This window comes from Castor canadensis, chromosome 7 (genome assembly GCF_047511655.1).
Source record: "Castor canadensis chromosome 7, mCasCan1.hap1v2, whole genome shotgun sequence".
NCBI lineage: Eukaryota > Metazoa > Chordata > Mammalia > Rodentia > Castoridae > Castor > Castor canadensis.
The window spans coordinates 124,848,661-124,864,313 of NC_133392.1; the positions used below are offsets into that span (position 1 = coordinate 124,848,661).

Sequence of the window (15,653 nt, forward strand, 5' to 3'; positions counted from 1 at the left end):
AATCACCTAGCCCATTGCCACAGTAGCTGATAATAACACAGACCAAAACCTACTTATTGGCCACTTTCTGTTTTCCAAGATGAGAAAAATGTGCTCCCTCATTCTTGAAACCCTTTAAGGTTAATCCAGACACTTCTCTCCCTAGGGATCATTGACTTCCTCGTAAGCCAGCATCCAATTGCCCGTGTCCTACGAGAACACCTGGTCTTCAAGATTGCACCAATGCTTAACCCTGACGGAGTCTACCTGGGCAATTACAGGTGAGGGACTGGGGAGAATGCTTGGATGCAGGTAGTCACAGGATGGAGGTATGGAAACAAGGAGAACTGGGAATAAACTTTGAGAAAGACTTTTCAGGACACTAGCCAGGTGTTCATTAGAGGAGGCTTCACCCTGGTTCATGAAAGTGTAGCTAATTAGCTTTGGCTATTTCTGCACAGCCACCTGTAGTCACTTGTTGGGAATTTCTAGACAGTCTGTTGGAGCAGGAATCAGGAGAACTAGTACCAGATTTAACACCTACTTCCTGTGTAACCTTGGGGAATTCACTTGCCTTCCCCAATGCTCAGGTGGGTAATGGAGATAATAATTACCTGGCAGGACAGTTGTGAATATCAGAGGAAATGGCGGGGCGGGATGTGCTTCACAGAACCTCATCCAGGTTAAAATGATCCTTGCTTTGTTGTGCAAATCCTTAATGAAGCGGAGTGGCATCCCGGATCATGTGAACAGCATTGCTCTTTTGTGTGGGCACACCAGCCAGGTGCCTTACTGCACTCATGTCTTGAAAGCTCTCTCTCCTGTTTTAGCACAATCATTTACAGCTAAAAATTTCACTGCCCAGGGAATCATTTGCCAAAAGAACATTGAGTCCTTTGAGATCGTATTATTACCCTTATTTTATAGTTGAAACAATTAACTTGCCCAAAGATGCAGTCAGTAGATCATTGACTGACCACCTTCACTGCTCAAATTATACAGCTGTAGAGCTGATTAGGTCCACAACTTTCGAGATAACATACAATCTCCCCATCTTTGAAAACAGTGCTCTGTTTGACCTGGTGCCTGTTTGTGCAACTTTCTGCCCCACCGCTCATGCTCCCCTCCTAGGACTGTTCTCCAGCTACTCTGAGCAAAACCTACTGTCAGACATGCCTATTGGTTCCTGCTGCCTTACCTTACCTTACCCTCTGGCCAGAACCTCTTCATCCCTTCCTCATATCACTAGATCTTTTGGCAACTTACCTCATGGCTCTCTCCTAGATATCATTCCCCCAAGCTCCAAACAGAATTAGCCACTCCCTTTGCTGGGTTTCCTGGTTATTTCACAAGTCATTATATTGCATAAATCCCACTGGACTTCAAGTCACCAGAGGACAGGGACTTAACCTTAATGATCTTTGTGTCCCAGTGTCTAGCAGGAGGGATCAGTACATAGTAGATGCTCAAAAAGTGTTTGATGAAAAAAAGTAAATAAAAAGGATAACTTTACTGATGAAGAAACAGACCTAGAGATGAGAAGGTACTTGAACACACTCAGATTAGAATCAGATCTCCAAAATCATGGAAATTGGGTCCAGAGGGGCTCCCTGGTACCACTGGGTATGAGTTGGAGAAAACCCATGGGATTCATGAAGCCTTTATTGAAGACAATTTTGAGTCCTCTCTTAATTGGCTGAAGTGATGGTTCATTAGCATTTGTAGGCTTTCTGGCTTGTTACAGGTCTGAGAGCAATGCCTTTCCACCTTCCCTAGATAGAACGTGCTGTTAGTGATAATGGTGGTGGAAAGACCATTTGACTTATGTTAACATTTCTGTTTAATTACAAGAGCAGCAGTGGTCAGAGAGAGGTCAGTGCTACCACTCCACATGCTTATTTATGTCATCATCTGCTGTACAGGGAAAGGCTAGGTCTGTGACCTTGGCCAAAATGGCTCCCCTCTCTGGGCTTCAGATGAACATCGGGGTGAGTGTTAAACGGAGGACAAGAGGCTTTCTACATGTCTTAAGCTCCAGATTTTGTGACAGGGTGCTTCAGCATAAAATAGTTCCAACCCTCAGAAATGATATCATAGTGAAATTTCAGCTACCATCCTTCTAGTAAGAAAATGTGATTCTTTCTCATTGTGAGAATTAGAGAAAGTCTCTAACCACAGGAATTAATCCTGTTGCTAAAACAGCTCTGAGTAGCAACAAAGAGGCTATCAATCATGAGAATTCACTGCTACATCTTTGGAGAATAAGAAAAGTAATAATGAAGACTCAGAATTGAGAACTTCAAGGTGCCCTAGAGGTCCTGTAGGCCAGCCCCTACTCTCTCTAACAGTAGTTTCAGGGTTTGGTGGGACTTGCAAAGGAATAATGGGGAAAAAAAGAATTCAGACTATAAATAAGTTTTGGAAATGCCAAGTTAAGTTAACCATGTCCTTTTACAAGAGGATCTTTTTAGAGTTTTAAATATGGTAATAAACATAGGGAGTCTCAAAAGAAGAGTATAGTACTCGATGTTTCTTAAAGTTAAGAGTCATGATCCACACAGCCCACCACCTATGTTAGGGCTATAAAACACATTTTGGGAAATGACACTCCAAGAAGTCTGCTTCCTAATCCAATGGCCTGTCACATATTTTGTTTAATTTTCACAGCAACTCTGAAGGAGGGACTTTGTTAGGGTTTTTCTGCTTGCAAATAATAAAATCTACTTAAACTAGCTTGAGTACAGGAGGAAAAGTTGGGGGAAGAGAGGGAGGACTGAAGGAAGGAAGGAAGGAAAGAAGGGAGGAATGGAGGGAGGTTTCTTAGAATTCTAGGGCAGTAAACAAAGCAAGCCATGCATGGACTGCTCAGATCTTTGGACCCAGGTAAGAATGCAGACAACCATGTCTCTGCCTCCCATTCATGCCCTCTGACTCTCATTTTCTCAACATCTCCTTTTGGATATGTAGTCACTCAGAGAAGTTAAAGAATCTGCCTGAGGTCTGTGGCCTGTGAGAAGTAGGCAGGTATGCAGGTTTATCTGAGCTAGCCCCTGCTCCTCTCTGTTGTCCTACATTCCTACAGCCTTGGCTGGGCATGCCAGACTCTTGAGAGTACAAGACAGGCCTGATTCCAGGAACCTCACTGGGCTGGAGAGGCAGTTTACAGGTCAGGTCCCTGTGGTGTGGAAAGGAAGTAGTAGCTTTGGAGGGAATGGAGGTCTGGCTGAAAGAATTGGCTTGTGTGTTAGTCAGGTGGAACTTCAAGTTCTGCTCTGCCACCTACTATCTATATAATATTAGGATCAATGACATGGCCTTACTAAGTTCCATTTTTCTCATCTGTAAAGGGGGACACTAAAGAGTTAAGAGGTTTTGTGAGATGATGTATTAAAAGCACAGGGCTAGGCATGTCATAAGTTCTAAATATATATTTCTCCTTCTCCTCCTCCCCCTTCCCTTCTACTTCTTCCACATCGAAGAAGTATGCAATCTCCAAAGTAGAAGACCCTATCCGAAAAACAAACGAAAAGCAAAAGGGCTGAGGGTGTGGCTCAAGTAGTAGAGAGCTTGCCCAACAAGTACAAGATCCTGAGTATAATCCCCAGAGCTGCAAAACAAAAAAGAAAAGAAAAGAAAAAGGAAGAAGGAAAAAAAAAGCATGTAATCCAATGTAGGAAGGAAGAATACTCAGAGAGATTCTCCAGATTTTATCAGCTAAATTTATATTTAATAATATCTTGTCTATGCTATGGTATTAGTCAAGTAGAGAAGATATACTCCACGGCAATAAGTGGCCACTCTGCCATGATAGAAAATGTTCTTTACTAACTACACTAGTGTATATGGTACTAGACTGACTATGTGGAGAGTATGTAAGGCCCATACTAAAGCTTATAGCAGCAATATGGAGTAACTACAGTATACCTTACACTAGCTAGCTATAAGTTATATTAGATGATGTGACAATACAAAACACTTATGGTATATAATAAAGACAGGGCAATGATACACTCCATCTTTCTTACTATGTTCCAATTTTATTCACCTTTTTTTTCATTTCAGGTCTTAGATTTAATGCTGCCCTACAGAAAGTCCTTCTCAGTACCTGCAATTTACATTGGCCCCTCCTTCCCTCCCCCAGAACTCTTTCATAGCACCCAGCATTGTCCTTTCGTGGCCCTTGGCCTAAACTTTAATCCTCTGTATATTTATGTGGTTACTTGTTTAATGTTTGCTTGTACTTTTATACTGTAAACTCCATGGTCAAGACTTTGTCTACCTTGTTCTTTGAATCCCCAGTGCCTGGCACAGTGCCTTACACAGAATGGGCTCTCAATATGTGTTTTCTGAATGACTAAAGGTACTAAACTGCATCCTTTAGTGACTGTGCTATGGCGCAAAGTTGCAATCCCCAGAGTAGAGTACCTATCACCAGATGCTGTCAGCCTCCAAACCTTTACTTTCACCTGCATGGCTTCCTAACCTCAATTTTTTAATTAATGCTTCTGTGACATGAATACTGTTATAATTTAATGTGATGAGCTACTGTTGTGATTTAACAAACCCTGGATTCTCAACAATACTTTGTTATTGTACAGAGCATTATACTTTTAAGGGTACTTTAAAACCACATTTCATCATCAGAACAACTCTTTGAGAAAGGACAGCCAGTTTTTATTATATCCATTGGAGCAAAGGAGAAAGTGAGACTGAGAGAGTGAAGAGCCATGTTCAAGGCCACAGGCCTACATCCAGGGATTCTACATCCCCCCACACAGCCTTTGTTTTACAAGATGTAGATGGTAGTAGAGTCTTTCCTCATACTCCTGAGCCATCTTGTAGTACTTAGACAAGCCTCAGTTTCCCTCCTGCCCTCTTAGAAGAGTAAGACATGGTGAAAAGCACTTTTCATTATTTAATAGAAGTTCTGGAGAGAGGCTCTGTTAAGAATGGTGTCACTATAATATGAAGGAACTTTGAGGACATTATGCTAAGTGAAATAAACCAGTCACAAAAGGACAAACAGTGTATGATTTCCCCTTATAAAATATACTTTAAATAGCTAAATAGTCAAATTCATAGAGACAAGAAGTAGAGTGATGGTTGCTGGGGGATAGGGGAAGGGGGAGAATGAGGAGTTATTGTTTAGAGGTACAATGGACATAGGGTTAATACCATACACTTGAAATTAGTTAAGATGGTAAATTTTATGTTATGTTGTATTTTACCACATTATAAAAAAGCAGAAGAATGGTATAGATACTGGTTTTGCAATGTGAGTTATTTTCAGAGGTCCAGGGGTACCTGAAACCTCAGGTCTTGAGGGTTGGATATTGCAACTTCAGGCATTACAGAGCCAAGAAGCTACAAGGCACCCAGTGGGGTATGGGCTGAAGGAGGTTAGAATCAGTTAGCAATTCTCAGTGTCGTTCAGAAGGCAAGTCCATCCATGCACACACATGACAGCATTTGCACACTCTGTCTGCCATGTCATCTTCCCTGTGGCTTCCCTTGCAGAGAAGACAGCCTTACCCCCTCCTGTACCCCACTGTGTTTTCTAAGCATTTGTAGTCCACAAGTTGCCTTGCATTTGAAAAACAGACTTTCCATCTCTATATGACAATATGAAACTCTGTGTTGGGTTTGCATTTCTTGATTAGGTGCTTGTCATTGTGTATTCCATAGAGTCACCTGTAAGTAAACAATCATAGACCTTTGAATAAATTTATTGGTTTTATTTATGTTTCTGGACATAAAAATCTATAATTACCAGGTACAGTCTCAGTATAACTGGTATTTAATGACAATTACTTTTTGTTACCATAGAAATGAGTCCAAAGTAGTTACCCATAATTTCTCATTTCCCAAACCTCACACATGCTGAATTGCAATATTACCATAGTAATTGCCTATTAGTCATCATAAAATACGCAGTTACCCAAAAGATAGCAGGATGCTGTGAAATTTTTCATCTTCAGAAAACCTTGGTGCTTCTTGGGAGTGTGGAGGTGGGGGAGGAGCAGACGTCTATGGGTGGTGCAGAAACGATTCCATTTATGACCCAATACTGCAGACCCTGTGGTGGAGACGGATGCTGTGCAATCTGCAGATGCTTACCATTGTTATGTCTCTAGGCCCTGGCAATCTTTGTGTAGCAAAGGATGCTGCAAATCCAATTTAACCAAGGTTTATAGAGGGCCTGCTGGGTGTCAGGTCCTGTGCTGAGCCCTGGGGAAGCAGAAGAAAATCAGAGGCAGCCCTTACCAGTAAGAAGCTCAGTATCGGTGTGAAGAAGTAAGTGCCTATTCACTGTACATTGTATGCATCATCTCATTCAATTCCCACAAAAGCACTATGATGGAGAAGAGAATTGAGGCACAGAAGTCCTAACGAGCTTGCTCCAGGTTCCCTGACATGAAGGGACAGGTGGGTTTGTATGCCTAAGACACAAGAACTGACCCTGAAGCAGGAGCTCTATAGCTCAACAGTCTTCAAAGGGAGTTAAAGAACACAGCAAAATGCCATTATACATAGCAGAGGGTGAAATACCAGGGTATTTCCAACACACATGTACGTTATAACTAGTCTACCTCTTCTACCTCAACATCCATAGAAGGAAACATTTTAAGCTGTCCAAAGTAGAACACATCATAAAACCAGTTATGTAAAATGTAAGATGCATGTCAGTGTTCTATTTGTTCTGTGACAGCATAAAAACTGCATGTTTTTCATCAAACTAGAAAACAAAGACCCATAGTAAGTATTGCCCTGTCCAGAGATATGCCGGCCCTTCTTGACACTGTACCTCCTTCTCCACTTCATTTATGTTTTCCTTCCTTCCCGCACCCTCACCAGGTTCCTCTGTCACAATATCATTGAACTGTGACAGCTGTCTGGTCCAGTGCCCTGTCTGGCATCATTGAGGGCTGACCATGCCCCTCTGTTTGTTGACCCCCAGGCACACGTGGATCCCTTCCTCCAAGGTATCATGCTGCTCTGATGCCACCTCTGGCTATTAGAGAGGACTTTATGTTCAGGTGAAAACTTCCCACCTGTAACTTTGCCTCTGCCCTGTGAAGGCTTGTTCAGAACCAGCTCATCTTCTATGTGGCAGCTGATCAGCTGATTGAAGATTGAGCATCTTTACTCTTCCCTACTCCCCACTCACCATTCCTACTCCCACCCCCTGCCAGCTCCTATTCTTCAGGCTGAACGTCCCTAAAGCCTTCCTACCTTTCACCTATAAGCTTACATTCATTCTTCTCCCTGTCCTTCCTTCTGTCCTCCAAACATGCTGCAGATGTTTGTCATTGTCTGTCTTCAAAGTATGGTGTCTGTGACTCAGCAATGATAATGATGACAATGACATTTAATAACATCATTAAATCTTCTGGGCCTACCACTGTTCCAGGCATTTTGCATTCATTGTTTCTTTTAATTTTCAGCACAACTATATCATAATTCTCATTTTACAGATGAGGAAACAGAGGCATAGGTAGATTGGTAACTAATCAGAGGAGTAAGGGTGGGAAGGGACCATCACAAGCTTCATTCAAGGGACCATACTCCTGATGCTGCACAGAAGCACTTGGTCTGACATTGAGCTCTCCTCTACCAAAATCCTTACCTAAATCTTTCTGCTTGAATTTCAGCTAAGTCACAACTCCCCCAACTTCTCTTAGACCCTTGTGAGAAGCCTGTAGCATAGGCAAGGCAGGAATCACTGTGTTCCTTTGAGCAAGGAAACTAAGCCACAGAGAGGCTAAGCAATTTGCTCAAGGTCACACAGTGAGTGAGTCACAGAGTTAATTCAGATGCAGCCTGAGTGACAGCAGGGGTCAGACAGACCCTTCCCTCCCAGAAACTCTCCTGCTTTATGTAACCTGAGTGATGTTTCTATGAGGGCTGAAAGGACATTGGGACTGGCAGTGTAATCAGGTGTCTAAGTCACAAGTGCACACCGCCAAAACCAATTATTCAAATGAGCTTCTCAGCCAGGTTCCACAGAAAGGCCAGATGGCTAGATGTCTGTGGAGGCAGCTCCCTGTCTCTGTCTCTGCAAGCAACTGAATCGCATTTCAAAGTTAGAGTTGATAGCAAGTTGATTTTAATAATTGATTCTGCAGTGAAGGCAGGCCTCTGAGGAGGTAGTAACCCAGAATTAGTGGCTGGGGAGTCTGGAGAAGCAAAACAATGAGATGGAATCAAGAACTTCATCACTTCTGGTCTTAGTTCCTAAACCACTGTTTGCATAGTACCAGTTCTCCATGTAAAATCCTTCTGTGGCTCCCCATTGACCATCAGAAACCTGAGCAATTTAGCATAGGACTCTAGGTCACACAGTGTCACAAGTATCCTTCCCAGCTTCATCTCCCACTGCCTACCTTCCCCCTTCCTCTACCCCTGCCTGTCCTCTTCCTTGCTGGGTTTTTTCCATGGGCATAAACCAGCCTGCTCTTGCTCACACCTGGTCTTTGCTGGCACACTGCCTTTGTGGAAGAAGAATTTCAACTACATTGTTTCTTTCATCTCCTGTTTTTCTCACCTTCCTCTGCTTCCCTTTCTTCCTTCCCTCAAACATTCATCCAGCAAATACTTTGTACCACACACTGGGAAATGAGGTGGCCTCAGCTCTTATACAGTATAGAGTGGAAACAACTACTCTGGTGAAGAAAGCCACCCAAGGGTTTCTGGGCTTCCCAGCCAGTAGTATTGGGGTGGGGAAGTGAGGGAGCTATTTTCTGACGGGTCTTGAAGGGTGAGTGGAAGTTGGCAACGTGTTCTAAACCAGAGCAATAATAATAGTAAATAACAACCCCGATAACAATGCAAAGCATTAATTGAATTTATACAAGCTACCAGTCACTGTTTTTATATATATATAAATTTGAATTTTATATTTATTACTCCATTGTCAATATAAGGATTTTAATTAGTCACAATCCTGCTTCTATTCTCATTCTACTACTAATATAGAAGGATATCCAGGGACCAGAAAGGTAGAGGTCATAATATTAGCTCTATTATTGATAAAAGCAGGATTTGAAAGGCGTAGTCCATATATGTCCAAAATTGGCTTCCTTTTACTTCTTCCCAAAATTCAACTTCCCCACCAGCCACAAAAAGGAGGAAATGAACTGGCTCCATAAAACACAACACGTGACTGAACATTTCCTGCAGGGTTTCACATCCAAAATTACAAGCCTTGGGATACAGCTCACTGGTAGAGCACTTACCTAGTGTGCCCAGGGCCCTGCCCCAGCACTGCCAAGACAAAACAAACAACATTGGCCTCATGCTTACAACATCCCCCACCCCCCCAAAAAAAGAGGCCCAACAGACTGTTCCTTATCTTAGTTAAGCAATCAGAAAAGTTCCATCCCTTCCCTCAGGATTAGCAAGGGAATGGAGAGGAAGGGCATTTCTGGTATTTCTGGTATTGCTAGAGACTAAAGCTGCTATTGGGAATGAAAGCAGTTGGGGGGAGTGGTCCACCCCACAGCCACCAGAGGCTGTGAGGTAGATTCTTAATGATCCCCTCTCATTGTAGGTAAGGAAGCTGACTTATGCAGAGAATCACTTGCTCAAATACACACTGTTAATAGTAGGGAATCCAATAATCAAACCCAGAACACATAAACAGAGCCCAAGCCTCTGAACCTTGCTGCTAGAGCCTTGAGTGAACAGGGATTCTTGGGAATTAACCTTGGTCTAGTTTGGCTGTGAATGTGATCAGGGTCACATCCACCAACACTGCACCACAGTCTATGCACCACATAAAAGCACCAGCTAATAGGGTTGTGGAGGCTGAGGATAGCCCAGGCTTGATAAAATTTAAGAACCAGTGGAATTGTATCAGCCAGCAGGAGGGCTGACACACTCTGCAATTAACTCATAAACCCTACAACATGGTAACCTTGCATGCATAGGAAGTGAAGAACAGATTGTGGAGAATGCTGCTCATCCTACCAAGGTCAGATTATAAGAATGGCTAACAGGTGTGTAGCACTAGACAGTGTCCTCAGCATTTTGCATGGGCAATTTCATTTCATTCTCACAGCAACCCTTTGACGAAGGCAAAATCTGTAGTTCTTAGCTCAGGGCTGAGGCACAGAGAGGTACAGCCATAAAGATAATACATAGCTGAGCCAGGATTTTATTCAGGCAGCACTGTTCTGGGGTCTACACTCAGATTCAGGATGGTTTTCCGTCTCAGAGCAGGTGGGTGAGGGGCTTGCCAGCTCCCAGGTCTTGGGAAAATGTAAAGGACTTCTTTGTGTCTCTGCTATTTTTCACTTAAGAAATTGCAATTGCTAATTCTGATCCTCTAGGGGCAGTGAGCTTCTTTAGAAAATGTCCTCCCTCAGACCTTTAAAAAGGAGTAAACTCCTTGTCAGTGTTCTTACAAAGAGAAAAATATTATCCTTGGGTTCTGGAATGGACTTCTAACCCTACCATTGCTTAGCTTGTGACCTTGGAAAACCCCTTCTACCCTCTTGCATCAGCTTGCTCCTATCTGTAGTGTGGGATTGGGTTTGAAGAAATCTCAAGTCTTTCTGGTAGCAACTGGCTCTAAGGATGTGTTAAGCTGCAATTCTGGAAAGCCCCTGGAGTCTGGTGTGTGTTGCTGCCAAGGAGGGGACAGGAGGAATGGAGGGTGAATCCTTGGAGTGCATGCTTTGCCTAGGAAGGAAGAAAGCACTTCAACAAAGCTTTTCCTTGCCAGTAGGAATAATTTCTGGGAGAAAGTGTCCTGTGAGATGTTGAGGGGCTGTTCCCTTTTGCAGGTCTGTCATTTGAGGATCCCTCACCCTACTTACCTCCCAATCCCACCACCTTGCCAAAAAGGCAACCAGTAAAGTGTAAAGACTTGGCTGAAACTTGGAATTAGAAAACCCCTAGGTGCTAATCCTGCCCTTGCTACAAACCCAGGGAGTCTCACCTGGATGTGCAGTTTGGGTGCTGCCCAAAGGTCCCTGGTAAGGGGACCAATGGTGGCTTAGACTGCTCCCAACCCAAAGTCTGGCCAGAATAAGAGGCATCATTTTATATTTCACCCACCAGAAAGGGCACCTGTTTGTAACTGTTAGCCTAGAGGGGGGCACCTTTTACCGATTTGCATACAAGTATTTTTCATGCTAGTCTCTTATTCAAGATTCACTTTCCTCTTTTAAAAATAAGAACATTACATCATCCTTCACCTCACAGGATAAACAGAACAGATCCTCTATCAGGCTCTGTCCTGACTCCAAGAATTGCTGATAGAGAGTAAAATGATGGCTTAAAAACATAAATTAAGAGCTGGGTAGACTAGGTTCAAGTCCTGTCTCTGTCATCTGCCTTTCCAGACTATGGACAAACTGTTTGACCTTTGACCCTCTAAGCCTCCATTGATGCCATTCCCTGAACATAGACAATGTGCCAGACACTGCTGGCATTGAAGGCTCAGTGGGAGTGAAGTAGATTCATTCCGTGTTCTAGCTTTTTGAAGGTGTTTGAGCAAAATAGATGAACTTGTCCAAAGTCACACAGCAACTTGACAGCAGATCTGGGACTCAAACCCATGTCCTTCTGACTTTGAAACCTATATTCCTATTAATCTTCCTTTTTGTCTTCAAGTCCTGGTCACAGGTAGTTCCTTTTTGTGGTGATCTCCAAAGATAAGTGAGGGAAATACTTTAAGTATCTTTGTGGCGGTAATGAGGAATGCATGTTTTATGGTTTGCCCCTGTGTTTGGGACAAAGAACACTGCCTCTCCATCTATACCACAGCGGAGTCCAGCCCACCTGCTAAGTACTTTGCAGGCGCTGTTGATGACGGATTGTCTGGCATTCTGACATGGCCAATCAATAGAGCTAGAAGGTGCCTCAGGCCAAGGGCAATTGAATCCCAACCTTTTTGTGGCATTAAATAAAGCAATATTTATTTTGCTTTTGGTGCAAATATACTTAATCCAATCCTGCTCATTGGTAATGTTGAGAAACTGCTGTGTTTGGGGGACAATTGCACACACGCCCATATATCTCCCCTTGTCAATGCCAAGGCTCCCAGGAGTATGCAGCCTGACAGTGCTCAGGGAAGATTGATCTGGAGTCGCCAAGTTGTCTTTTTCTCTATCCTTTAGAAGAGGTGAAAAGAAAATCATAAGGAGAGGAATTGAAATCCCTGCTCTCATTTTGGCTACCACTATTACAACAGGGTTAAGGCACAATGCCTTTCATAAGATGGAACTATTTATTTGCTGTTTGAATAATATTCTTTGGAACCGTTGTATCTCTGCCATTGAGTAAAGGAGGGAGCGATAAGGACAGGAGGAACAGACAAATGTGATCTGTTAAAGGGATCACATATTCTCACAGATGGATTGAGGGATTTCTTATGGTGATTGGGACCAGCCTGGCATAAGACCTGGGCTTGAAATCCAGCTGTATATTCTAGTTGTTGTCAAGTGACAACAACTTCTTGGATTTTAATTACTTGTTTATAAAAATGAGGATAAATAATAACTACCTCAATTATTGTGTTTAGTATTTTATAGATGCTTAAATATTTTTCAAATACAGTCATATATCATTTCACAAAAGTGATACATCTGAGAAATGCATCATTAGGTGATTTGTCATTGTGTGAACATCTTATAAAAAATAAGATGTCTATGCTGTTACTAGGTGATATAACCTATAGGACTACTGTCATATGTGTGGTCTATCATTGACTGAAATCTTGTTATATTGCGCATGACTATACGTCTGTAAGTAATTTCCTAAGTGTTGCTTGAAAACCTGCAGAGTATTCATTCTTTCATTCATTCATTTATTCAATAAATTTATTGAATCTTCTCTACACTTGGATCTGTAGTAGATAATGTTGGAGTAGGGGGAGACTCCATTCCAGGGATTTAGACGTTGGCTCTGCCCTCATGAAGCGCACAGTTTAGAAGAAAGAAAAGATTCCTGAATGCCTACAACTCAAGAGGAAAGATTATATTTTATGCAATTGTATATAAATTTAACCTTCAAATATTTGCATTTTCTAGAATTGTTCTAATTTCAGATGTTCTGCCCCATTGGTGCCATAAATAGCTCCATTCTTGTCAGAACATAGATCTTGATTTTGAGCTCATGTAGAAATTTCATCTTAAAACCATAGCAGACTAGAACAGTATCAAGGGGACAGAGACAGGGGAATTCACACTCAGTAACTCAGTAGTCAGAGGAGTGAGAGCCTGGCATCCCTTGTTTTCAGGCAGGTGTTTCTTGGTCATGGAACCAAGCTTCCTAGTGCTTACAGCTAGTAAGCACAAGCAGGACATAATAGGAGTCAGTTAAAAATATATATAGTTTCTAGCCATTCTTATTCCCTGCACTTTGCACACACCACACCCTCACCTGGATGCTCTCTTATGCCCTCACTCCCACCCCGGTCCCACAAAAATCTCAAATATTTAGGAGTGCATGCTTTTAATGTTAAAATATTGATAAATCTTGGCTAGTTGCTGTTTCTTTTTAAAATTATGTCAACCCTTTTCCTAGAATATTTGTTTTATTTGTATTTTAACTGTATGTTTCCTTCAAAGTCCCTGACTCTGAGCTACAGCCCAGTTATTGATGCTTTAGAATCATATATGAAAAGAGCGGAAAGAGCCCTCCCTAGGGGAAGTATAACTGCTTTGTTTATGAAGAACAGCATGGGACCCAGGGAAGGGAGGAGACAGAAACAGTGGAAGGTGGTCCTATATCCTTGGTCCCTAACCACGGCTCATGTGTCTTTGCTTGGATGTTTTGTTCAGTAAATATGTAACTATTGATAGACTGCCATTAGAAGCATTTTTTTTCTTTCTTTTTTGTGTGTGATACTAGAGTTTGAAATCAGAACTTCATGCTTTCTAGGCAGGTGTTCTATGGCTTGAGCCACACCTCCAGCCACTTTTGCTCTGGTTATTCGGGAGCTATGGTCTTGTTTTTTGTCCAGGCTGGCTTTGACCATGATCATCCTATTTTATGCTTCTTGCTGTAGCTGGGATGACAGATATGTGCTTCCACACCCAGATTTTTCCCATCAAAATGAGGTTTTGCAAAGTCTTTTGTCTGGACTGGGCTGGAACCATGATTGTACTGATCTCAGCCTCCTGTGTAACTTGAGATGACACTGTGTGTGCCACTGCACCCAACTATTGTTTGAGAGGGGACTCTCATGAAGTTTTTGCTTGGACTGACCTCTAACTGTGATCCTTCTGATCTCAGGCTTACAAGTAGCTAGGAATACGGGCACGAGGCACTGGTGCCCAGCAGAAGCATTCGTTACAAATCAGCTCAAGCTGGGTGCCAGTGGCTCATGCCTGTAATCCTAGCTACTCAGGAGGCAGAGATAAGGGGGATCACAGTTCAAATCCTACCCCCAGAATAGTTCATGAGACTCTATCTGGAAAAACCTACCACAAAAATGTGCTGGTGGAGTGGCTCACAGGGAGGGCCCTGAGTTCAAGCCCCAGTACTACAAAAAAAAAAATCAGCTCAAGAAGTGCCCATACAGGTTATACTCAGTGAAGATTTTTACAAATGTCCTGGCTTTTAAAGAGCTCCAGAATTCTCTGAGGATTGAAGTTGCCTTTGAATCACTAAATTACTAGTCACACTATTTGCATTAGCAGGCTGGATCTAGGATATGATCTTTCAGGAGCTGAGGATGTAGCTCAGTGGTAGAGCACTTGACTGGCATGGACAATGCCCTGGGTTCCATCCCCAGCACCACAAAAAAAGTTTTGATCTTTTAGGATCTCTCGCCTCTAACACTTTTCCTTCAGTTTTGAATCTTACTTTTTTGAATCAAAGAAATCCTGGAAGCAACATGGCCAAGGGGGAACACCACTGTCCCTGGGGACCTATGGAGTATTGGTTATATGGTCTTGGAGGAATAGCTTACCTTTTCTGGCTTGAAAAATAGAGTCTACCTGTGTGCATGGATGGTTATGAAAAGTATATCATATGAGCTTGGAAAGGTTCATTCAGCAACTATTTCTTCAATGTCTGCCGTGATCCAGACTCTTTGTCTGATACAGGAACATAACAGTTGCTACATCTTATGCTCTTGCAACTCTAATGGGGAAGCAGTGGTTGCTTCAGGAACAGAGAAAAAACACATGCCTCCCATTTACAGGGAATACAAATCCTCTTCCACATCCTTGCAGGAGGTGATATTTAAGTTTAAAAAATTTCACTGATACTACGGTTGTCACCATGGCTATTGTCATCACTTGTGATCATTTATTCAAGTTCACTGTATTCTGAGGATCTGTTGGGCCATTTACATACATTAGTTCATGTTCGCAAACTAGAAAAAAGGTCAGGGTTGTTATTCTCATTATACATATGATAAAGTAGAACCCCAGAAGGGTATTTAAAAAGGAAATTTTAAAATGGTCACATAGCTGAAAAGGAGTACAGCCAAAATTTAAACCTAATTGTGAATTCCAAACCCCTTGGCCTCCACAATATAACCTCATCATTCTGTGCAATTTCATGGATCAAGGCTGAGACCAATGGGAGACAAACTTCAGCTAAAAAAGTGGAACAATTTTTAAATAGAGTTGTCCAAGAATAGGATAAGCTACCTGCAGAGGTAGTGGGTTCCAGATCACAGAGGTGTCCTAGAGCAAAATGGTGACCTTGCTAAG

The 15,653-nt window shown here is 42.4% G+C and overlaps 1 protein-coding gene across 4 annotated transcripts in view; it reads left to right on the top strand.

Annotated features, from left to right (window-relative positions):
* Agbl4 (AGBL carboxypeptidase 4) overlaps positions 1 to 15,653 on the top strand; it is a 1,287,504-nt gene that overhangs the window by 1,165,899 nt on the left and 105,952 nt on the right. For all 4 annotated transcript variants that reach the window (XM_074080185.1, XM_074080183.1, XM_074080187.1 and 1 more), the window contains exon 8: positions 146 to 260. In XM_074080185.1, coding sequence (XP_073936286.1) covers positions 146 to 260 — 115 coding nt within the window. The remainder of the gene's footprint in view (positions 1 to 145; positions 261 to 15,653) is intronic.